Below are 26,501 nucleotides of genomic sequence, written 5' to 3' on the forward strand. Positions count from 1 at the left end.
ATATGCTAATATATATATATGGAATAAAAATTAAAACTGGTTCTGAATAATCTAGGGGCAGGACAGGAATAAAGATGCAGACGTAGAGAATGGACTTGAGGACACGGGGAGGGGGAAGGGTAAGCTAGGACGAAGTGAGCGAGTGGTATGGACATATATACACTACCAAATGTAAGATAGATAGGTACTGGGAAGCAGCCGCATAGCACAGGGAGATCAGCTCAGGTCTCTGTGACCACCTAGAGGGGTGGGATAGGGAGGGTGGGAGGGAGATGTAAGAGGGTGGAGATATGGGCATATATGTATATGTACAGTTGACTCACTTTGTTATACAGCAGAAACTAACACACCATTGTAAAGCAATTATACTCCAAAAAAGATGTTAAAAATAATAATAATTTTTTAAAATGTGGACTTAATGTGATCCAGCTTTTCCTCATAAGTCGATTTTCATACCATATGTAGATTATTTGCTGTTGTGTTCAAACCCTTGATACATAATCAGCAAGACACCCTGTGCTTGCTTCAGAAGTTAGCCTCAAAGGGATATAAAGCACCCAAAGAGTAATTACAATTTTGTGAGGCTAATGTAAAATACTTAGGATGTTTGGTATCTAAAGAAGGGGTTTCAATTGCTCTAGAGGCAATTTGGCTTTCCCTGCTCCTAAAACAAGAAGGCAAGTAAGGGGATTTCTAGGCCTTGCAGGCTACCAAAGGCGCTGGATTCCAAATTTTTCTTTAGTGTCTCGACCATAAATAATTTGCCTAAACAATACGAACCTGAACCTCTTGGTTGGGGAATTGACCATTGCGAAGCCTCTGGTTTCTCTAAAGGGCTTCCTGGCAAAGGGGCATCCGATCTATGATTTTCCCTTTTTTTTCTCTTTGTGCATAAAAACAAGGGTGCCACACTAGGAGTATTAACTCAACTGTATGGCAGTCACTAATGACCAATAGGATATTACTGCCAGCAGCTAAATCCAGTAGCTAAGGGCCTCCCCTTTGCCTCCAAGCTGTCACAGCAATAGCTGTTGTTTGTCAGACAACAGAGGAGACAGTCATGAGTCACCCTCTCACCGTCTTTGTTCCCCACTCCATGAAAACTCTACTAAACTCTCTTCACACACAATCTTATTCAGCAAGCCATTTAACTTGAGATTGTAATCATGAGATTGTATTCCTCTCACCAAACATAATTCTCCACAGGTGTAATGAACTTAGTCCAGTGACCTTGCTCCCAGAAGAATCAATAGCAATAATGAAAAGTAAGATTGCATTGTTTTAACTGACAATTTTTTATCTTAAGAATCAAATGGCAATAATGAAAATTATGATTGCATTGTTTTAACTGACAGTTTTTTATCTTCTAGGATTGACTGTCAAGAAAGCCCACTGTATAATCCTGACTTTATGTTATTCACTGATGGTTCATACTTAAGAGGACCTCGTGGAATGTACCAGGCTAGTAACGCTGTCGTTTCTCCACTGTGTATCCTTGAAAATGGGCCCTACCTAATATCTTTTCTGCCCAACAGGCTGAACTAACAGCACGAACAAGAGCCTGTCTGTCATTTGGCAAAAGGAAAATCTGCTAACATTTACACTGCCAGCCTCTATACTTTTGGGGTGGCACATGATTTTGGTATGCTTTTGGGAAAAAAAAGAGGGGGGATTTTTAACAACCTCAGGACAGCCTGCCAAAACTGGGAAACAAGTAGCAGAATTATTAGATGCAATTCTGTTGCCATGTGCACCTGCTGTTACTAAGGCATGGGGCCGTTCAAAGGCTGACACTGCAGAAGCAAAAGGAAACTCTCTAGTCGATCATGCTGCCACGACAGCAGCTCTGAAAAACAACAACAACCAACTAACCACTGTCTTTCCCTTTCAGCCTCCCAGTAACCTTACTGATATACTGCTGAAGTTTCAGGGAATGGTGTTTGCTGAAAATGGTTAAAGTTTTCAGAAAAAGGAAAAAGACACCTAAACACAGAATGGAGGAAGAGTCAACTAACAAAGAGCTGTGGACAGGTCCAAAGGGAAAGCCTATCTTTCTGTTTGGAGCTCAATATCCTATTTCACAATATATTTATGAGTTAACTCATTGGAACCCAGATAAGGTGGTATTACGACGTAAACAATATTTTTCAAAGCCTATTTTACAATAGCCCAGAAGGTTTACTCAAGATGTGCAACTTGTCCAAAATATAACCCAGGGAAGCATTTACACAGTTCTCAAAGAAATTTCCCATCACCTGCAGGTCTTTTTGAAATTTTGCATGTTCATTTTATACAAATGCCTCACTCAGAAGGTTATCAATACATTCTTGTTATATTTTGAATGTTTTCACATTGGGCTAAGACATTCCCATGCAGAAAGGCCACAGTGCAGTAAGTAGAGAAATCAATTTTAGAAAGGGTGATACCTCTTTGAACAATCCCCTCAGAAATACATAGTGATAAAGGAACTCATTTTACTGGCCAAATTATTAAGAAAATTTGCAAGATTTTTCCAATTACGCAGCACTTCTATTGTGTTTATAATCCCCAGTCTTCTGTTTAGTAGAAAGAACAAATGGAACAATTAAAAAACAACTGGCTAAAATTATGGATGCTTATTCCTCACCTGGCCTAAGGCCGTTCCATTTGTTCTCAACCTCATATCCACCTCTCTTGGCAAACATCACTTCTCTCTCTTTGAGATGATCACAGGGAGAACAATGAGATTGAATGATGAACTATATTAACATATTATTAAAAGGAGACGTATTACATCATGGCATAGGCTTAACTGCATTTTTCAAAGGATATTCTAAGCTTGTTTCTGAAGCATATCATAGTAATCTATCCTCAAACGAAGATCATATACCCCATGACTTACAACCTGGAGATTACGTACATTGGAAAAGGCAGTATTTAAAAGACTACCTCCACCCTAGATGCAAGGTCCCTTATCAGGTTCTTTTAACTAACTCATGTGCAGCAAAACTGAAGGGAACTGACTCTAGGATTCATGCTTCCCACCTAAAAAGGGCTCCTGCACCAGACTGGTCTATAGGGAGGACTGATGACCTCAAACTCACCTTAAAGTGATGCTCCAATAGGAAAGAAACACCAACACCAGGATGAGAAGGTGACATCAGAAATAGACAGCTATCCCAACAGGCTGGACCTGACCCATACGGTTATTTACAACATTTTATTCTTGGTTTCTTGGACTTCTGCACAGAAACCAAATGTTTTCCTATAATGGGAACAATTCTGTGCAAATTTTAGAAATCCCTCCAATTGTTGGGACTATGGTCAATTACCTGCACCCGGTACTTCTGGGTTATCTTGGTGGGTTTCTCCACTCCAAGGGTCTGATTGGATGGCCCTCAGGAAATTTATTTTAGAAGAAAGAAATTATAGTTCTGTCAGGCCACTACTGATATTACTAGATGGGACCCCCTCACTTGGCCAATCAAACATACTTATTCTGACCCTAGCCATAAATATGAGTTTTCCATTGAGGTCAGTCAAGCTCAGTCAGAACAATGAACTGAATTTCAATCAAAAGGTGTAACTTTTTAATTATTAGGAGTGACCCTCCCTCAGTTATGGGATGGATTTTTATGGCTGAAAATGGTCATCAAATACGCTATGGCCGTCTAAGTTTAAAGACCTCCCTACGTTGGGAACAGTTAAATCACTCTAAAAATCATCAGCCTGACGACACTAGTACATTATGAAAAATGGTAATATATCATTTCCCTTAAAGATAGTGATAGGTATGGAGCAGACTGGGTCAGGCGATGAGAATACAGTGGATCGTACGTAATGGAACTCAATGGCTTTGTGGGTCCAATATACGGCCCTGGCTTCCACCAGGATGGCTAGGAAGGTGTACTTTAGGATTTCCTTGGGCTCAAGCCCACTTATGTAAAATTTAGATATAAGTCCAGCAAATTTACCATCAGTATGAGCTCAATGGACCAAGAGATCTGTATCTCACTGGTATGATTACTTAGCAGTTATTTTTGTGCCTTCAGTAGGTCTGGAAGATATAGTTTCCCACATCGAAGGAGTAACAGAATTCAGTCAAAAGGCCTTAAATGATAGCAACCATGCTATTAGCCTACTGAATTCTGAAGTCTCTATGATGAGAAATGTGGTGCTACAAATTGCTTAACTTGAGGTGCCTGGTTTCCTTTAATTAACTATAATCTTTCAATGTTCCAACTACATGGTTTTTGTGGCAAAACCCCTATATATCCTGGCTCCTCCCTTACCTTTTTGGAGCAGTCTCTCAGAGCTACCTGAGAGGGTGTCTCCCAGGCTATAGTCCTCAGAAAGTCTGCCAAATAAAACAGAATTCTCAGCTTTTAGATTGTGCTTTTTTTTTTTTTTTTCAGTCAACAAAGCACAACGGAACAACGGAGGAATTTTGTGCGTGGACTTTATACTCGATGTCATTGTTATATTTTCTGAGTATAACTCTACTGTTAAGTATGAAAATGTGCTTGTTCTTAGATTTGTACTGAATTGTTTAGGAGGAATGTGTCACAATCTTGAATTAGTTTTCAAATGATTCAGAAGGAAAAAGAAGCTGGGTGCACACTCACATATATACACACAAAGAATGGAAATGTGAAGTATTAACAAAAGTGACTAGGGCATAATTTAAACGTTGGGGGAGGGGGAAATACCAAAACTGCATCCCATGGCTGCTTAATCTGATTTGGGTCAATGATTGTAAATAAAAGTGTTATAAAGTAGAACAATCATAATTATTGGCAGCCTAATCCAAAATAATTATTCCTGATGTAATGCACTTTAATCCACTTTAGAAAGATGCCAAGCGAGGGGCTGTATGTCCCCATTTGTTATGTGCTGAATAGTTTCGGAACAAATATCTCCTCACTGGAGATACGGTGATGGGCACAACTAGGATCAGGTGAACAGAAGGGCCAAAAGGATGCTTCACTGCTCTTAATGTCAGAAACGGAGAAAAACGACAAGCGTCCAAAACGTTAGGAACGCACAAAACACCCTGAGCCACACGCGGCCCTGAAGATGGCACCTGAAGGAGTAAAAATCCACCCCATTTAGTTGTCCTTTCCTTTTAATTTAAAGTAGACAGACGTTTCCATGGTACCTGCTGTTTACAGATCTGAGGCCACTCACTTCAGTTCCCTCGCGTAGGGCACACAGGCCCTCCTTCCAGGGCAGCACCTGGTGCTGTGAGGCAAAACATCAGGGGCTCCGCGAAATCCTTTGTCCTTTTGTTCTTACCTTCAGAGGTGGGGGCTGAAGTTTCTCCAGGCCGTAAGGGTCTGCCTGGCCAGCAAACGTGTGTCCGTGGATGGAGCTGACACCAACGCAGCAGGGCTCTGGGTGCGGGGGGCTGGTCTGGGCGCAGCTGCTACAGCCACTGTCCACCGAGTCGGCTTGCCAACTCCTTAAGGCGGGCATGGCAACAGCCCCCAAAACGTTCATCAGGGCACTGACTTTACTGCTGCACTCAGAGCACAGCAGCAGACACACCCAATATTTGCTTCCAGTGACTGAAGACGGTTGCTTTTCTTATAAAATGAAAGGCAGTTCTGTTTCGTAGGGAAGACAGAGCTACAAGGCCTTTCATTAAGAGGGTCTGTCTGTGTGTATCGCCCAGTTGCAGCCGCTGAAGACGCCAGCATCCCGGAACCCCTCTCCCCGAGCCCGCCCAGCCTCCTACCCATCCCTGAACACACACCCTTCCCCCTCTGCCGTGCACTTTCCCTTTCGGAAATAAATTCCTCTCGAAAATAAATCCAGAGAAAGCTATTAGGAAGAAGTAGCAAGCTTTGGAAACATGATGCTCTTTATGGAAAACCGTGGAAATAAAGCAACACGAAAGTGCTGCTGGAAAGGACCCGCCGGGAAGCGATTCCCTCGCGGTGCCTGCCCATCTGAGCTATTCCTCTACTGCAGACACGTCTGCCCCGAGTCCAGCGTTCACCCACGGGCTGCTCCGGGGAAGACGTAAAGGGGTATCGCAGGCTCCCGGGAGTCGCTGTGTCCCAGCCGCTCGTCCTCCCGCCACGGGGGCTCAGGGCCGGTGAACACCTGCACCGAGTACCAGCGCAGCTGCATCTCGCTCGAACCATTGTAATCAGCCAAGTTAATCTGACCAATGCCCTGCGTGGTGTTTAAAAAAAAAAAAAAAAAAAAGGCACAACAGGCCCTGAATGACTACACCTTAACAACCAATGGGCATCAAGGTTACCCTTGAACCTTAAGCAGAAAGAATGAAAGTATTTCATTCTTACTAACAGGACTAAGGTAAAATGAAAGTAGTGTTAAAGTGGTGTTGGAGGATCCTAGGGAGGATGGCTCTCATGTTGCTTATTCAGCTCTATTAGAAACTGCTAGGAAGGGAACAAGGACAGACAACAAAAGGTAACACACAGTGAAGAAAATGGAAACTTCAGGATTGGATCTCACCTAGACTCTGGCCTATATGCTTCCTCCCTTGCTGATTTTAATCTGTATGTTACTCTGAAACAAACTGTAACCAAACAGAAAAACAGACAGAAACTGAGGAAGAGAGACAGGAAGAAAAGCAGGATTAAGGGAGAAGACAGGACAAGAGAAAGACTGATGTCAGAGACTGACAAAAAGAGAGGGGGAGAGAGGGGTGGAAGGTAGGAAGGAGAGGGTGAGGAGGGCACCGTACCAGCAGTTCTTCCTGCAGCTGAGGATTCACTGAGCACATGTATAACTGAAGTGACTTCAACATCACCATGTCTAAATGCACGGGGATTCTGCAAACTTCATTAAACACCAAGGGGGCTTTCAATTCCAGAGCCTTAGAGCAGAACGTGTTTGGTGTGCCAGGGTCAAGCGGAGGCAAACAGACGCAGATGTGTCTGGAATCGAGACAGGGAGAAAAGAGCATGGACCACATACACGAACACCCCTGTATGTTACGCTTTGAATGTGAATAGGTAAAACTGAAAAGTCCTTTGGAAAAAGCCCTTTTCTCAACAAAAAGAAAGTCCAAAGAACTGACCTACCTTTGGAGAGGAAAAAAAAAAAAAGGAAAAGAAAAGAAAAGAAAAAATTAGCAAAAAGAAAACATAAAAATCAGCAATTATAACTTCAGGGGGAGTCAAACAGACTTTCTACTTTCATCATCTTTGTGGCAAAACATCTGCACTGATCTCTCCACGGCCCCCTGGCTCCCTCTCCAAGCCCTACCTGCCTTGCCTCTCAGAGTGCTGGCCCACCCAGGCACCCGCTGGGCTGGGCTCCCGGCCCTATCCACCCCCAGCGTGGAAGCCAGCACCCAGGAGAAGCTCCAGCATCAGTGGAGTGAAGTACACGTCAGGGCGAGCAGAATCCCAGGGCGAACCCTCAGCCGCTGAAAACCAGGCTGCTTCCAAGGCCTTCGGGAGGCCAGTTTACAAAGACGACTCACGGAAGGGGAGGGCACCGTCGGGCGTGAACACCCATCACCGGTGGGTTCACCCGCCAGGGTAAGTGGGACCTCACACCCCCATCGGGCACCCATCTCCCCACTGGGGACAACACAGATTTCCTTCTCCCTGCTCGGACAAGGATGCCTGAGCCCAGCCTGAGGCCTCTTCAGGCACCTCATCAGATCGCAAGAGCCGAGTGTGGCTGTGTCGCCACCAGCCTTGTGACCAGAATGGACGTTTTACGCCCCAACGCTGCTGATGATGGGCACCGGCACTTTGTCAGCACGGCCACGGCACATAATCAGCCTGGCTCCAGTAACTCCACCTGCCTCAAATAATAAACCAGCCTCTTCTTAAAACTTACAATCCTTTAGATTTCAGACAGACACCCCCTAGCGTTTTATTGTAAATTCAGGTTCCAAGACAGTCTTTTCCCTCCCCAAACTGCCACGTGCAGCAGGTCAGCCAGTGGTGCCATGTGGAGGAGGGCCCGGGGGGAGGACACGGCCCCCACTGGTGCGGGAGCTTACATTTTGCAGTCTTCCTTCACCACCAGCCCGGCAAAGTTCTTCAGCTGGAGCACGTTCACGAGGAGACACTCGCTGGCACTGTCGTGCCTAGAAAATAAAATGCACGTTCACAGACTGCAAATGCCCCACGGTGCAGAAATCCTGCTTGAACGCCTGCAGTGGTCCTCACCCCACCCCCAGGGGACCTGTGCAAAGTCTAGAGGCGTCTCTTACTGTCACACTGAGTGGAGGGGGGCTACTGCGTGTAGTGGGCGGAGGCCAGGGCTGCTGCTCAACACGCCAGAGGGCACAGCACGGCCCCCCACCAAGAGTGACCCAGCCCGAACGCCACGAGTGCCGGGAAACACTAGGATGACAAGAGTGAGCAAAAGAAAGCTGCTGGGATGTGAACATCCTGCCTCGTTCGTCTGAACACTGCTGGTTACTGCCTTTCTAGACACTGTAGCTAGAAACCAGAACGCTTAGTGTTGCACAGCACCTGGCTACCCCAGCTCCGGCGGGAACTTCCCCGAGGGCCGGACTGTGCCCATGGGGTGAGAGTCCCTGGCTGTGACTCGCTGTTGGAGGACGACAATGGAGCCGCTCTTGCCCATCTCTCCTTCCCGCCACCTCTGTCCTTTCACCTGAGACCGCTGAGATGGGCCCAGGGGCACCCAGGCCAGGGAGCAGCAGCCGGATCACGCGGGTCCCTCCATCCCTCCTGGCCTGTGTGTGGAGGTGTGAGTCGCCGGGCGGGCCCCAATCTACCCATCGTCTTTACGAGCAACAAGGAAGGAGTCTTCTGTACTCACAAAAATCCAACATGGATCTGGGGCCCCTCGTTACCGCAAGCGTCTCCACGCGCAGGGTCATCAGCATCCTCACTCCTGAACACAGTCGGAAAGGCACCGCGTTATTCCGGGGGGGCCTGGTTACCTCGGACTCGGCAGAAGCTCTCTCACACTAGGGGTGCTTCTTACTGAGAAGGGCTTTATTAAGTTGCAACATAAATAAATGCTTTAAGTGACTGGCAGGGCACGGCAGGTCCCCAGGATCCATGACGTCACCTCCCAGGGTACCTGCTGACGAAGTGGCCTTTTTCAGAAAATACCTCTCAAAACCACATGTGATATTCACGACAAAGTTCAAAAACATACTCTTAAAAGCTTTGCAGGCGGGACTTCCCTGGCGGTCCAGTGGTTAAGCTGAAAAAATGACATCAAAGGTCTCAAACAAAATAAAGCCCACAAGGAGTTTTGCCCTTGCAAAGTGATTCCTCCAGCTAAGGAAAGGGGATGGGGGGAACATCCATTTCTAGTGAATGTCCTTTCCAGAAAAGCAGGTCTCCCTCGCACACGGGTTCTCCTTTTCCGGCTCTACTGGGCTCATGCCTTCAAACCCCCGGGGCCAGAGAGAAAGCAGTCATGCTAGATGCCCGAAGCCAGGCCAGTCCCCAGACGCCACCTGGGAGCAGAGGGGGTCCGTGGGGATGCTCAGGGCCCCTACCGCATGGAGAGAAGCCAGGAAAGCTGCACCCCGGAGACACACAGAGTGTCAAGCCAGACAGGTCTCAGCAGGGGTGCCTTCTGGGAAGTCAGCCCAGGGAGGCCAGAAGGTCAGCTTCTAACCTTTCGGTGGGAGGTTCAAACACGCCGCTGTCGCTGGCCAGCGAGTAATCGGACAGGCAGGCGGACACGCAGCGCACTCTCCGCTCCAGCCTCTGGGCGTCGCTGTCTTCTTGGGGGGTCGCTGCTGCAGGCGAGAGAGACATGGCCAGTCTCAGAAGGCAACAGGGCGGGAGCCCAGGGCAGAGCAGAGACAAAGGCAGGAAGGGGCAGAGACAGGCCAGCACGTTTGCAGATGTGTGTTTACATGCACTCTGCTCCAGTCTTTTCTTATACTGGAACAAACAAATGGAACAAACAGGCTTCTGGCTACTTCTTTAAAAGCTCTTTAAATGATCATCAATCTCCCTTCACCTCCTTAATGAGCGCACAGGTCAGAAGGTGGCGGGAAGGCCCTTGGCGTGGCCCTTTGAGAGTGTGTCACACGGGAAAGCCTGGAGAGAGATTTCGCCTGCACGTGGACGGCAGAGCGCTCTCCGAGAAGCAGGTGGGGGATGTTTCCTCCTTGACGCTGCTTGGTATTCTCCATACTTTATACAAGGAACACAGGCTACACTGCTTTATAATCAGAAAACAGAGTTTTTAAAAATCATCAAATAACCCCCCAAAAAATGGAGTGACTTTCGAGTCAGAGGACACAGATGCACCCAGACTGGGCCTTTGCCAACGTCTCCGTGACCCCTCTGCCGCTCTAACTGCAGCATCCTCCTCAGCAGCCCTGGGGCCACACTGGCTTCTAGAACTGTCTCCTGGGATTAGGAAGGACCATGACTGGGCAGCTTATTTTTGTCTCATATCTATTGTAACCAAGAGCAAAGACAACTACTGACATTTTCCCTTTTATCATTTCATCAACTCTTTCTACTCCTTCCCTCACAGCAACAAGTTTCTTTTAACAAAAGCAACAGAAAGAGGCATGCTGTCTCCTGCTGCTAAATGTGACGACGGACACAGGAACCTCAATGCTTCTGAGAGAGGCACACACAGTTAGAACACAGGCTTAAAGCATGAAGCCCCAAACTGAGCCTCACTCTGGCATCACAATGCCTCTTGTTAATAATGCAGGTCCCTCTTGTCTTTCTATGTTCTCCGGCCATCTAAGCTCTAGAAACTGAAAATCTAGACATCTGTGCACCCCTGACACCAATGACCATCTCTTTTCTTTTTTTTTTCTTTTGCCTGCGTTGGGTCTTCGTTGCTGCGCTGGGCCTTCTCTAGTTGTGGCGAGCAGGGGCTACTCTTCATTCCAGTGCACGGGCTTTTCAGGGCGGAGGCTTCTCTTGTTGCAGAGCATGGGCTCAGTAGTTGTGGTACACAGGCCCTAGAGCATGCGGGCTTCAGTAGTTGCAGCTCTGGGCTCAGTAGTTGTGGCTCGCGGGCTCTAGAGGGCAGGCTCAGTAGTTGTGGTGCACGGGCTTAGCTGCTCTGTGGCATGTGGGATCTTCCTGGACCAGGTTTGAACCCGTGTTCCCTGCATTGGCAGGCGGATTCTTAACCACTGCGCCACCAGGGAAGTCCCCAACCATCTCTCTTTTCAGCCAAATTATTATTCACAGCAACCATTAAACCCAAATATATTCATCGGGGTACAAAACAGACAGGGCTGTGGCCTTTGGCCTCACGATGTTAACTGCAGACAAAAGCTGACCTTTCAAAGGCCTGCAGCGCCCAGTGTGGGGGCCACTGGCCCCGCCTTGGCCAAGGGCAGAAGCTGGCTCCGTCCTGGGGTGGCCGGAGGCACCGACTCTCAGATCGTAGATGACGACTCCCAAGTCCAGCTCTGCTCGTCACCCCGGCCCCATGGAAGGACCCAGAGCCTCCAGCTCTAAACTGCAGATAGAACCCCTCAGTTTGCTCCATGGAACCCCAGCAAACACAATGGCTCACTACTCCCATTCCCAGCCCTGACACTCGGCCCTACACGCCTTTAAGGAAGTAACACCACACAATGATCCAGTTAACTTCCAGGCAACCCAATGGTGTGACTGCCAAAATTTCTCTCTCATTGCAATGAAAGTGGATGAAGAGAGAAAGGAAATGGGGGAATCAATCCTCAGTGATCCTGAGCTTAGCACCTTCAAGGAGCAACTGGATGCAGGAGTTGACAGAAGGAGGTACGGTCAGCACTTGCCCTGGGTGAGAAAGAAAGCACACGGCACACCCCACAGTACACACCGCAACCATCTGCTCTTGGGTTTCAAGGCAACGAGACGGAGAGTGGGGAGCAATGCCAGTGAAGTAAGGAATAAACAAGCTTCCACACGTTCATTTTATAAACCTCAGACCTTTCCATCATTAAACACAGACAAACAGACACTGAAACCTAAGGACAGCAACGCTGCTTGACAAAAGGGAGGAAAGTATAAGGAAAATCACATCGTGGGCAAAGCTGCCAGCTGGCATATTAAAATAATGAAAGTGTTAAAGTCTGGGGAAAAAACGCAAGAAGGAAAAAATACGTCAAGCTCTTAGAAAAGTTCTTACACAACTTTCATAGCCAGGATGAATACCGTTCAAACGACAACAACAATAATAAGAGCAACTGTTGAGCTACATTAAAGCACAGCTATGAGCTATGCCCTTCCTGACCACACCCCAACCATCCTAAATACATTGATTCACTGCACAAAGATGTGGCACAGCCTGACCAGCAAGGCGAAGGAGAAGTCCAAGGTCACTTACAGTGAACGTTTCTGTCGAGCCGCATGAGAAAAGAGATTAAAAAAAAAAGCACAAAGTGAAAAAACTGTAGAATTTAAGACAACAATTTTAAACAGGGTATGAATGTAATAAAAACATCAATAAACAGATGAACAAAGTCAAAATATTTATGGACTTATATTAGCAAACACCAGTGCGAAATGAAAACAGGAACAGATTTTAGAATCGTGACACATTTGACTTTTAAAGTGTGGGGAATATAAAACTGTAGTAAACATGTAAAAACGGATAAAGATGACAGTTTATTTCCCCACTCCCTTGCCCCACCTTCTGTCCCCTCAGACTGACTTAAAACACAATGGGAAATTCTGAATTTTATGTTACTAAAATTTTTCTCACTAAAGCTTGCTTGAGTCAAACTTAGACTGTACTGTTCTTAGTCAGACTGGAGAGTGGAGGGAACTACATGACCTCGGGCATCATAAATGAGGGGTGGGGTTATTATAACGAGTACTGAGATCCTCGCCAACTTTATGAAGCTGCAATGACTCTAGGCTCAGGCATTCCCACAAGCATCAAGGGAGGCAAGGAGTCACCCTGTGTCCATGCCTGTAGCTGCTCACCCAGCCCTGCGCAAGCACCTGTCAGGATCCATTCACTGAGTCAAGTACCTCTAGTTTGTAAGGGCCCAATTCCACTCATATGTGAATGCACTACCAGGTGGCAGTATCTGACCGTACCGATAGCAAAGACCTCCCAGTCTAAGAAGCTTGAAGAACTATAACATCCACCACCAAGTGGTGGATGAAAAATAAGGAAATCAAGTCAGCTCTTCTCCTTCCCACCCAGTCTCTCCCGTGGACCGAAAGGGGTCCTTAAATCTTTTGCTGACTTTGTGTATAACTGGATTGATACTTCTATATTTCGGACGGTTTGCATAGCGAAAAGAAAAGTCTGCACAGGGAAAAGAAGAGTAAAGGCTAGACAATAAGTGAAAATGGAAAAGTTTTAAGGAAAGTTTGCAAAGGGAAAAGAAAAGAGTAAAGTTAGACAATGAGTGCAAATGGACAAGAGTATATGTGTATAAAAAAGAACAAAGTAAATGCAGCTTACATATGCATACGAACTATGGAAATAATTTATATTGGGATGTTGAAATAATGTATAAGCAGCATTTGCAAACAAAAAAGATAGGAAAACAATGGAGGTGCCAATTAGCCAAGGGACTGATTCAGAACATAGCTGGTCTGTCATTAGATATGTAAATGCTAAGAGAACTTTCTCTTCACTAAGAGAAACTAGTACTATGTATATAACCCATGGGTAACAAAATGGTGTATTTGTTGAAGAGCAATGAAGCCGAGAGTCAACCAGGTCTAAGGGTGTGCCCAAGGATATGCAGTTAGAGTTGAGTAGGCAAGGATTTGAAGAATACCAGAGAAAGTAATTTGGTAGAAATTACTAATGCTTACTGGGACAACTTCTGAAATCATGCAAAATACTGTCATTTCCTGTTTGACAGAATTAAGTCTTTGAAAATTCTGGGAACAAATGATGAAGAGATGAAGTCACAAGGCCAACGTCAGTAGAGATTTCTGCCGGGCCACAGCCAGACAGCAGTCCCAAGGCTGGTCTGAGGCGGGCACACAGAACATTGCATGTGGGCACACGCCCTGGAGACTTCATTAAGGCCCGAGTACTTCTTTAGCAGCCTCCGAATGAGGAGGAACTGTCTCATTTTTGACAAATAAGTATATTCTGAAAACAAGCCAAATGCCTGGGAAAGACTACTTTGCCAGTTTCCATGACATTTCAAGCACCCAGGGCAAAAGCACGCAGAACGAGCGAGCTAGCGAGCAGGCGGGTGTGGGGGCCTCCTCTTGCCCTGGAGGGTCCTAAGCTGAGGGCTCACTAGGCCACAGCAGAGCCAGCTGGCTTCTATGCGGATGCACGCAGCTTCCTCCCTGAACTCGAGACATTTCCTCCCCGGCCCTGGGTCACCCACCAGACTCATCCGTACGTACTTGCAGCCGTGGGAGCGGCAGCCGCTTGGGGTCCTCGCTCGCGAGGTCCTTCCCTGTCCCTGGGGCACCCGTGAGGCGGCAGGGACACCGCGCCAGGCGGGTCTTCTTCCCCCATGGTGGAGGCCTGAGCGCGCAGCCTGTCCAGGGTGCCCACTCCCGCCACTTCGAAGGCGTCCAGGAGCGGGCCACCCTCGGCGTCGGGCTTCTCGTACTGAGGGAAGCCATAGATGTCAGTGAAGCTGACGGAGCTCAGGAAGCCCCAGCTGGAGGCCAGGGAGCCGCGGCTGCTCCCCGAGGAGATGGTCAGGGTGCTGGCAGACAGGCTGAAATGAGAAGAGCAGCCTGGAGCCCGCGACTGGAGCCTGCCCGTCCCCACCGGGAGCCGCGCCTCCGGTCTGCTCCACAAGGAGCAACACTCTGCCTCGGGCCCGTTCACCCTGGCGCCTCTTCAACACCTCTGAGCATTTTAAGACACCCCCCCACCCCCGCCCCTTCGTAAATATTTCCTTTGTTTCTTTGAATGTCGGTCGAGAGCAGTAGTTAACTTCAAGGGCTCTTGCTCGAGTTCAAGTTCCAGCTCACACTCAAGACTAGCTGAATGCATTTGATTTGGTCAAGGGCTTTGCCCTTTCCCAGCCTCCCACCTTCTCACCCTGCACTGGGACGACAGCGGTTCCTGCCTCAAGGCGCTGTGAGGGGGAGAACTGAGAAAATAATACACAGAAAGCCCTTAACACTACACTTCACGATACGGTAAGTGCTTGAAAACTGGAGCTCTTACTGAGCATCCAAATCGGATTTTAAAGATATTCATGCCTAACTAAAATGAATATCTTAAAAGGAAATAATTAAACGCGTATGTGTGCATCTATGTAGATGGATATATACAGTCCTGATGCTGTGAGTGACAAAATCCTTCGATAAATCCGACTTAAGATTCATTATTCTGAAGTCACTTTTGGTTCTCCTCATATTCCTCGTGTCATATATAAGCAGCTCATCTTAAAAATACCCTGTCTTCACTTTCCTGTCCTGTGCTTACAACCACTGCAGGTTCTAAGTTCTGGGAGAGAAAACCAGGCTAAATGAATCATGAAGTTCACAGCCACTATGTTATAACATGATAATCAAGTTACCTACCTTTGTAACTGGGACTGGAGATAGGACATTAGTCAGGTGGCTTCTTCCAGTGGCATCAGGAGACAGTTTCTTTTTTCCTGAAGTATAATCCTGTAGGTACAAAAACAGTCCACTGGTGGATTTCAAAGTTGCCAAGTATATTTTCCTAACAAGAAATTAAACTATATATTCTGCCAAAACAGATTAATGACTATCAGTTCTAAAAGCACATCTATGTCACAAGTTCCAAGATAACTGTTTTTGTTTTATTTCACAAAGTACCTCTAGAATCCTGAACAGTGCAAGTGATCCACACTAGAAGTTGGATGTGTGATGGAACAGATGTATGGATAGAGAGATAAGATGGATGGATGGGAGGATGAGTGGGTGGACAGGCAGGTAAATAGACAGATGGATGGGAATCCAGCAGATGGGTTCAAAGGCAGGGCTCATAGAAAGCTACTGGATTTCCTTGGAATAAATCTGATTCCCTCATCCTAGGCAGTCTTCAAGGCAAAAAATAAATGCAATTCTAGTATCTAGAGAATAAAAGATCACAATCAAATAAAACAAAATATCAACAGTCATGGGTTGATATGGGTTGGAGGTATATATTTCTTCTTCCTTCTGCCTTCTTCTACTTCATAATTTTCTAGAATATTTTTCTCCTACTGTAGTAAGCTAACTGCCGAGACTAGAGCCCTACACATATAATAAATAATTGTTGAACTGTGGGGACTGATTAATCTTGCCTTTATAATGAAAGACTGATTTACAAATCAAAATGATTGCATTTTGATACGTGGCAGTGGAAAGAACCCATTAAACAAAGTTTTCCACCTGTTACGGAAGGCAAAATGCTCAAGGAGAGGAAACCAGAAGGAGGTGAACTTTGGCAGCAGCCAGAGTTACAAAGTTTTGACTATTACTGATAAGCAAAACTGATATACCGGGAACGAGGGGAAGATGGCGGAAGAGTAAGATGCGGAGATCACCTTCCTCCCCACAGGTACACCAGAAATACATCTAAACGTGGAACAGCTCCTACAGAACACCTACTGAACGCTGGCAGAAGACCTCAGACCTCCCAAAAGGCAAGAAAGTCCCCACGTACCTGGGTAGGGCATAAAAAAGAATAAACACAGACAAAAGGATAGGGACGGGACCTGCACCAGTGGGAGGGAGCTGTGAAGGAGGAAAGGTTTCCAACACACTAGGAAGCCCCTTCGAGGGCAGAGACTGCGGGGGTCAGAGGGTGAAAGCTTCGGAGAAGTGGAGGACAGCGCAGCAACAGGGGTGCGGAGGGCAAAGTGGGGAGATTCCCGCACAGAGGATTGGTGCCGAACGGCACTCACCAGCCCGAGAGGCTGGTCAGCTCACCCGCCGGGGTGGGCGGGGCTGCAAGCTGAGGCACAGGGAGCACAGGGAGAGGACTGTGGTTGGCGGCGTGAACACAGCCTGCAGGGGATTAGTGCACCACGGCTAGCCGGGAGGGAGTCCGGAAAGTCTGGACCTGCCGAAGAGGCCAGAGACTTTTTCTTCCCTCTTTGTTTCCTGGTGTGCAAGGAGAGGGGAATAAGAGCACTGCTTAAAGGAGGTCCAGAGACGGGTGCGAGCCATGGCTAAAAGCGCGGACCCCAGAGACAGGCATGAGACGCTAAGGCTGCTGCTGCCGCCACCAACAAGCCTGTGTGCGAGCACAGGTCACTATCCACACCCCTCTTCCGCGGAGCCTGTGCAGCCCGCCACTGCCAGTGTCCCGGGATCCAGGGACAACTCACCCAGGAGAACGCATGGCGAGCCTCAGGCTGGTGCAACGTCCCGCCGGCCTCTGCCGCCGCAGGCTCGCCCCGCACTCCGTACCCCTCCCTCACCACCCCCCTGAGTGAGCCAAATTCTCCGAAGCACCTGCTCCACTAACCCCGTCCTCTCTGAGCAAAGAACAGATGCCCTCAGGCGACCTACACGCTGAGGCGGGGCCAAATCCAAAGCTGAGCCCCAGGAGCTGTGAGAACAAATAAGAGAAAGGGAAATCTCTCCCAGCAGCCTCAGAAGCAGCGGATTAAAGCTCCACAATCACCTTGATATCCTGCATCTGTGGAATACCTGAATAGACAATGAATCAGCCCAAATTGAAAAGGTGGAATTTCAGAGCAAGATTTATGATTTTTTTCCCCTTTTCCTCTTGTTGTGACTGTGTATGTGTATGCTTCTGTATGAGATTTTCTCTGCATAGCTTTGTTTCCACCATCTGTCCTAGGGTTCTATCTGTCGGTTTTTATTTTGTTTTGCTTTGTTTTTCTTTTTTAAACAAAATTTTTTTCTTAATAATTATTTACTTTTATAACTTTATTTTATTTCATCTTACTTTATTTTACTTTATCTTCTCTTTCTTCCGTCCTTTCTGTCTTTCTTACTTTCCTTCTCTTTCTTTCTTTCTACTTTTTCTCCCTTTTATTACGAGCCATGATGAAAGGCTCTTGGTGCTCCAGACAGGTGTCAGTGCTGTGGCTTGGAGGTGGGAGAGCCAACTTCAGGACACTGGTCCACAAAAGACCTCCCAGCTTCATATAATATCAAACGGCAAACAATTCCCAGAGATCTCCATCTTAATGCCAAGACCCAGCTCAACTCAACGACTAGAAAACTACAGTGCTGGACACCCTATGACAAACAACTAGAAAGACAGGAACACAACCCCACCCATTAGCAGAGAGGATGCCTAAAATCATAGTAAGTCCACAGGCACACCTGCAGCCTGCAAAAAGGAGACCCCAAACACAGTAAGATAAGCAAAATGAGAAGACAGAAAAACACACAGTAGATGAAGGAGCAAGGTAAAAACCCACCAGACCTAACAAATGAAGAGGAAATAGGAGGTCTACCTGAAAAAAGAATTCAGAATAATGATAATAAAGATGATACAAAATCTTGGAAATAGAATAGAGAAAATGCAAGAAACATTTAAAAGGACCTAGAAGAACTTAAGAAACAAGCAACGATGAACAACACAATAAATGAAATTAAAAATACTCTAGATGGGATCAATAGCAGAATAACTGAGGCAGAAGAACGGATAACCGACCTGGAAGATAAACTAGTGGAAATAAATACTGCAGAGCAGAATAAAGAAAAAAGAATGACAAGAACTCAGGACAGTCTCAGAGACCTCTGGGACAACATTAAACACACCAATATTCGAATTATAGGGGCTCCAGAAGAAGAGAAAAAGAAAGGGACTGACAAAATATTTGAAGATTTTATACTTGAAAACTTCGCCAATATGGGAAAGGAAATAGTTAATCAACTTGAGGAAGGACAGAGAGTCCCATACAGGATAAATCCAAGGAGAAATACGCCAAGACAAATACTAATCAAACTGTCAAAAATTAAACACAAAGAAAACATATTAAAAGCAGCAAGGGAAAACAACAAATAACACACAAGGGAATCCCCATAAGGTTAACAGCTGATCTTACAGCAGAAACTCTGCAAGCCAGAAGGAACTGGCAGGACATATTTAAAGTGATGGAGGAGATAAACCTGCAACCAAGATTACTCTACCCAGCAAGGATCTCATTCAGATTTGATGGAGAAATTAAAACCTTCACAGACAAGCAAAAGCTGAGAGACTTCAGCACCACCAAACCAGCTTTACAACAAATGCTAAAGGAACGTCTCTAGGCAAGTAACACAAGAGAAGGAAAAGACCTACAATAATGAACCCAAAACAATTAAGAAAATGGGAATAGGAACATACATATCGATAATTACCTTAAATGTAAAGGGACTAAATGCTCCCACCAAAAGACACAGACTGGCTGAATGGATACAAAAACCAGACCCATATGTATGCTGTCTACAAGAGACCCACTTCAGACCTAGAGACACGTACAGACTGAAAGTAAGGGGATGCAAAAATATATTCCATGCAAATGCAAACCAAAAGAAAGCTGGAGTAGCAATTCTTATATCAGACAAAATAGACTTTAAAGTAAAGACTGTTAGAAGAGACAAAGAAGGACACTACATAATGAACAAGGGATCGATCCAAGAAGAAGATATAACCATTGTAAATATTTATGCACCCAACATAGAAGCACCTCAAAACATAAGTCAAATACTAACAGCTATAAAAGGGAAAATCGACAGTAACACACTCATAGTAGGGGACTTTAACAACCCACTTTCACCAATGGACAGATCATCCAAAATGAAAATAAAAAGGGAAACACAAGCTTTAAATGATACATTAAACAAGATGGACTTAATTGATATGTATAGGACATTCCATCCAAAAACAACAGAATACACATTTTTCTCAAGTGCTCATGGAACATTCTCCAGGATAGATCATATCTTGGGTCACAAATCAAGCATTGGTAAATTTAAGAAAATTGAAATTATATCAAGTATCTTTTCTGACCAAAACGCTATGAGACTAGATATCAATTACAGGAAAAGATCTGTAAAATAATACAAACACATGGAGGCTAAACAATACACTACTTAATAATGAAGTGATCACTGAAGAAATCAAAGAGGAAATCCAAAAACACCTAGAAACAAACGACAATGGAGACATGATGAACCACAACCTGTGGGATGCAGCGAAAGCAGTTTTAAGAGGGAAGTTTATAGCAATACAAGCCCACCTTAAGAAGCAAGAAACATCTCAAATAAACAACCTAACCTTGCACCTAAAGCAATTAGAGAAAGAAGAACAAAAAAACCCCAAAGTTAGCAGAAGGAAAGAAATTATAAAAATAAGATCAGAAATAAATGAAAAAGAAATGAAGGAAATGACAGCAAAGATCAATAAAACTAAAAGCTGGTTCTTTGAGAAGATAAACCAAATTGACAAACCATTAGCCAGACTCATAAAGAAAAAAGGGAGAAGACTCAAATCAATAGAATTAGAAATGAAAAAGGAGAAGTAACAACTGACATTGCAGAACTACAAAAGATCATGAGAGATTACTACATGCAACTCCATGCCAATAAAATGGACAACCTGGAAGAAATGGACAAATTCTTAGAAATGCACAACCTGCCAAGACTGAATCAGGAAGAAATAGAAAATATGAACAGACCAATCACAAGCACTGAAATTGAAACTGTGATTAAGAATCTTCCAACAAACAAAAGCCCAGGACCAGATGGCTTCACAGGCGACTTCTATCAAGCATTTAGAGAAGAGCTAACAGCTATCCTTCTCAAACTCTTCCAAAATATAGCAGAGGGAGGAACACTTCCAAACTCATTCTATGAGGCCACCCTCTTCTTGATACCAAAACCAGACAAGGATGTCGCAAAGAAAGAAAACTACAGGCCAATATCACTGATGAACATAGATGCAAAAATCCTCAAAAAATACTAGCAAACAGAATCCAACAGCACATTAAAAGTATCATACAGGCTTGCCTGGGTGGCGCAGCGGTTGAGAGTCCGCCTGCTGATGCAGGGGACAGGAGTTCGTGCCACGTGCCGCAGAGCGGCTGGGCCCGTGAGCCATGGCCGCTAAGCCTGTGCTCCGCACGGGACAGGCCACAAAACTGAGAAGCCTGCGTACAACAACAACAAAAGAAGGATCATACACCATAATCAAGTGGCGTTTATTCCAAGAATGCAAGGATTCTTCAATATACGCAAATCAATCAACGTGATACACCATATTAACAAATTGAAGTAGAATAACCATATGATCATCTCATTGGATGCAGAGAAAGCTTTCAACAAAATTCAACACCCATTTATGATAAAAACCCTGCCGAAAGTAGGCATAGAGGGAACTTTCCTCAACATAATAAAGGCCATATATGACAAACCCCCAGCCAACATCGTCCTAAATGGTGAAAAACTGAAAGCATTTCCACTAAGGTCAGGAACAAGACAAGGTTGCCCACTCTCACCACTCTTATTCAATATAGTTTTGGAAGTTTTAGCCACAGCAATCACAGAAGAAAAGGAAATAAAAGGATTCCAAATCGGAAAAGAAGAAATTAAGCTGTCACTGTTTGCAGAGGACATGATATTATACATGGAGAAATCTAAAAATGCTACCAGAAAACTACTAGAGCTAATCAATGAATTTGGTACAGTAGCAGGATACAAAATTAATGCACAGAAATCTCTGGCATTCTTATACACTAGTGATGAAAAATCTGAAAGTGAAATTAAGAAAACACTCCCATTTACCACTATAACAAAAGAATAAAATAGGAATAAACCCACCTAAGGAGACAAAAGACCTGTATGCAGAAAATTATAAGACACTGATGAAAGAAATTAAAGATGATACAAATAGATGGAGAGATATACCATGTTCTTGGATTGGAAAAATCAACATTGTGAAAATGACTCTACTACCCAAAGCAATCTAGAGATTCAATGCAATCCCTATCAAACTACCACTGGCATTTTTCACAAAACTAGAACAAAAAATTTCACAATTTGTATGGAAACACAAGAGACCCCGAATATCCGAAGCAATCTTTTTTTTTTTTTTTACATCTTTATCGGGGTATAACTGTTTTACAATGGTGTGTTAGTTTCTGCTTTATAACAAAGTGAATCAGTTATACATATACATATATATATTACCGTATCTCTTCCCTCTTGCATCTCCATCCCTCCCACCCTCCCTATCCCACCCTCCAGGCGGTCACAAAGCACCGAGCTGATCTCCCTGTGCTGTGCGGCTGCTTCCCACTAGCTATCTATCTTATGTTTGGTAGTGTATATATGTCCATGCCTCTCTCTTGCTTTGTCACAGCTCACACTTCCCCTTCCCCATATCCTCAAGTCCATTCTCTAGTATGTCTGTGTCTTTATTCCTGTCTCACCCCTAGGTTCTTCATGACATTTTTGTTTTCTTAAATTCCATATATATGTGTTAGCATACAGTATATGTCTTTCTCTTTCTGACTTACTTCACTCTGTATGACAGACTCTAGGTCTATCCACCTCATTACCAATAGCTCAATTTCGTTTCTTTTTATGGCTGAGTAATATTCCATTGTATATATGTGCCACATCTTCTTTATCCAGTCATCAAATGATGGACACTTAGGTTCTTTCCATCTCCGGGCTATTGTAAATAGAGCTGCAATGAACATTTTGGTACATGACTCTTTTTGAATTACGGTTTTCTCAGGGTATATGCCCAGTAGTGGGATTGCTGCGTCATATGGTAGTTCTATTTGTAGTTTTTTAAGGAACCTCCATACTGTTCTCCATAGAGGCTGTACCACTTCACATTCCCCCCAGCACTACAAGAGTGTTCTCTTTTCTCCAAAACCTGTCCAACATTTATTGTTTCTAAATGTTTTGATGATGGCCATTCTGACTGGTGTGAGATGATATCTCATGGTAGTATTGATTTGCATTTCTCTAATGATTAATGAAGGTGAGCATTCTTTCATGTGTCTGTTGACAGTCTGTATATCTTCTTTGGAGAAATGTCTATTTAGGTCTTCCGCCCATTTTTGGATTGGGTTGTTTGTTTTTTTGTTATTGAGCTGCAGGGCTGCTTGTAAATTTTGGAGATTAATCCTTTCTCATTTCCTTCATTTGCAAATATTTTCTCCATTCTTAGGGTTGTCTTTTGGTCTTGTTTATGGTTTCCTTAACTGTGCAAAAGCTTTGAAGTTTCATTAGGTCCCATTTGTTTATTTTTTTTTAATTTCCATTTCTCTACGAGGTGGGGCAAGAAGGGTCTTGCTGTGATTGATGTCACAGAGCGTTCTGCCTATGTTGTCCTCTAGGAGTTTGATAGTTTCTAGCCTTACCTTTAGGTCTTTAATCCATTTTGAGCTTATTTTTGTGTATGGTGTTAGGGAGTGATCTAATCTTATAGTTTTACATGTACCTGTCCAGTTTTCCCAGCACCACTTATTGAAGTGACTTTCCTTTTTCCACTGAACACTCCTGCCTACTTTATCAAAGACAAGGTAACCATATGTGTATGGATTTATGTCTGGGATTTCTATCCTGTTCCATTGATCTATCTTTCTGTTTTTATGCCAGTACCATACTGTCTTGATTACTATAGCTTTGTAGTATAGTCTGAAATCAGGGAGCCTGAGTTCTCCAGCTCCGTTTTTTGTTCTCAAGGTTGCTTTGAGTATTCGGGGTCTTTTGTGTTTCCATACAAATTGTGGAATGTTTTCTTCTAGTTCTGTGAAAAATGCCAGTGGTAGTTTGATAGGGATTGCATTGAATCTGTAGTTTGCTTTGGGTAGTATATTCATTTTCACAATGTTGATTCTTCCAATCCAAGAACATGGTATATCTCTCCATCTATTTGTATCATCTTTAAGTTCTTTCATCAGTGTCTTATAATTTTCTGCATACAGGTCTTTAGTCTCCTTAAGTAGGTTTATTCCTAGATATTTTATTCTTTTTGTTGCAATGGTAAATGGGAGTGTTTTCTTGATTTCATCTTCAGATTTTTCATCATTATTGTATACGAATGCCAGAGATTTCCGTGCATTAATTTTGTATCCTGCTACTTTACCAAATTCATTGATTAGCTCTAGTAGTTTTCTGGTAGCATTTTTAGGATTCTCTATATATAGTATCATATCATCTGCAAACACTGATAGCGTTACTTCTTTTCTGATTTGGATTCCTTTTATTTCCTTTTCTTCTCTGATTGCTGTGGCTAAAACTTCCTAAACTATGTTGAATAAGAGTGGTGAGAGTGGGAAACCTTGTGTTGTTACTGATCTTAGTGGAAATGCTTTCAGTTTTTCACCATTCAGGAAGATGTTGGCTGTGGGTTTGTCATATATGGCCTTTATCATGTTGAGGAAAGTTCCCTCTATGCCTACTTTCGGCAGGGTTTTTATCATAAATGGGTGTTGAATGTTGTTGAAAGCTTTCTCTGCATCTATTGAGTTCATCATATGTTTTTTTCTCCATCAATTTGTTAATATGGTATATCACATTGATTGATTTGCGAGTATTGAAGATTCCTTGCATTCCTGGAATAAACACCACTTGATCATGGTGTATGATCCTTTTAATGTGCTGTTGGATTCTGTTTGCTAGTATTTTTTTGAGGATTTTTGCATCTATGTTCATCAGTGATATTGACCTGTAGTTTTCTTTCTTTGTGACATGCTTGTCTGGTTTTTGTATGAAGGTGATGGTGGCCTCCTAGAATGAATTTGGGAGAGTTGCTACCTCTGCTATATTTTGGAAGAGTTTGAGGGGAGAGGTGTTAGCTCTTCTCTAAATGTTTGATAGAATTCGGCTGTGGTGTCATCTGGTCCTCGGCTTTTGTTTGCTGGAAGATTTTTAATCACAGCTACAATTTTTGTGCTTGTGATTTGTCTGTTCATATTTTCTATTTCTTCCTCATTCAGTCTTGGCAGGCTGTGCATATCTGAAAATTGGTCCATTACTTCCAGGTTGTCCATTTCATTGGCATAGAGTTGCATGTAGTCATCTCTCATGATCTTTTGTATTTCTGCAGTGTCAGTTGTTATTTCTCCTTTTTCATTTCTAATTCTATTGATTTGAGTCTTCTCCCTTTTTTTTTTGATGTGTCTGGCTAATGGTTTGTCAATTTGGTTTATCTTCTCAAAGAACCAGCTTTTAGTTTTATTGATCTTTGCTATCGTTTCCTTCATTTCTTTTTCATCTATTTCTGATCTGATTTTTATGATTTCTTACTTTCTGCTAATTTTGGGGTACTTTTGTTCTCCTTTCTCTAATGCTTTACGTGCAAGGTTAGGTTTTTTATTCGAGATGTTTCCTGTTTCTTAATGTGGGATTGTATTGGTATAAACTTCCCTCTTAGAACTGCTTTTCCTGCATCCCATTGGTTTTGGGTCGTCGTATCTCCATTGTCATTTTTTTCTAGGTATTTTTTGATTTCATCTTTGATTTCTTCAGTGATCACTTCGTTATTAAGTGGTGTATTGCTTAGCCTACATGTGTTTGTATTTTTTTCAGATCTTTTCTTGTAATTGATATCTAGTCTCATAGCGTTCTGGTTGGAATAGTTACCTGATAGAATTTCAGTTTTCTTAAATGTACCAATGCTTGAATTGTGACCCAAGATATGATCTATCCTGGAGAATGTTCCATGAGCACTTGAGAAAAATGTGTATTCTATTGTTTTTGGATGGAATGTCCTATACATATCAATTAAGTCCATCTTGTTTAATGTATCATGTAAAGGTTGTGTTTCCTTTTTTATTTTCATTTTGGATGATCTGTCCATTGGTGAAAGTGGGTTGTTAAAGTCCCCTACTATGGGGCTTCCCTGGTGGCGCAGATGGTTGACAGTCCACCTGCCGATGCAGGGGACACGGGTTCGTGCCCTGGTCCGGGAGGATCCCACATGCCGCGGAGCAGCTGGGCCCGTGAGCCATGGCCGCTGAGCCTGCGCGTCTGGAGCCTGTGCTCCGCAGCGGGAGAGGCCACAGCAGTGAGAGGCCCACGTACTGCAAAAAAAAAAAAAAAAAGTCCCCTACTATGAATGTGTTACAGTCGATTTCTCCTTTTATGGCTGTCAGTATTTGCTTTATGTATTGAGGTGCTCCTATGTTGGGTGCATAAATATTTACAATTGTTATATCTTCTTCTTGGATTGATCCATTGATCATTACGTAGTGTCCTTCTTTGTCTCTTCTAATAGTCTTTATTTTAAAGTCTATTTTGTCTGATATGAGAATTGCTACTTCAGCTTTCTTTTCATTTCCATTTGCATGGAATATCTTTTTGCATCCCCTTACTTTCAGTCTGTATGTGTCTCTAGGTCTGAAGTGGGTCTCTTGTAGACAGCATATATATGGGTCTTGCTTTTGTATCCATTCAGCCAATATTGTCTTTTGGTGGGAGAATTTAGTCCATTTACATTTAAGGTAATTATCAATATGTATGTTCCTATTCTTATTTTCTTAATTGTTTTGGGTTAGTTATTGTAGGTCTTTTCCTTCTCTTGTGTTACTTGCCTAAAGAAGTTCCTTTAGCATTTGTTGTAAAGCTGGTTTGGTGGTGCTGAACTCTCTCAGCATTTGCTTGTCTGTAAAGGTTTTAATTTCTCCATTAAATCTGAATGAGATCCTTCCTGGGTAGAGTAATCTTGGGTGTAGGATTTTCTCCTTC

At 44.0% G+C, this 26,501-nt stretch overlaps 1 protein-coding gene across 1 annotated transcript in view; it reads right to left on the reverse strand.

Moving 5' to 3' along the window:
* LOC309817700 (protein WWC3-like) overlaps window positions 1–26,501 on the reverse strand; it is a gene marked incomplete at both ends in the record, with an annotated part of 163,436 nt that overhangs the window by 18,752 nt on the left and 118,183 nt on the right. Inside the window, 9 exon segments of the mRNA XM_082646966.1 lie at window positions 5,275–5,564; window positions 5,985–6,159; window positions 6,698–6,890; window positions 7,973–8,059; window positions 8,764–8,838; window positions 9,580–9,703; window positions 14,262–14,584; window positions 15,402–15,433; window positions 15,437–15,491. Of these exon segments, the coding sequence (XP_082503092.1) occupies window positions 5,275–5,564; window positions 5,985–6,159; window positions 6,698–6,890; window positions 7,973–8,059; window positions 8,764–8,838; window positions 9,580–9,703; window positions 14,262–14,584; window positions 15,402–15,433; window positions 15,437–15,491 (1,354 nt within the window).

This window comes from Grampus griseus, assembly GCF_964374135.1.
Source record: "Grampus griseus genome assembly, chromosome: Y".
Lineage (NCBI taxonomy): Eukaryota > Metazoa > Chordata > Mammalia > Artiodactyla > Delphinidae > Grampus > Grampus griseus.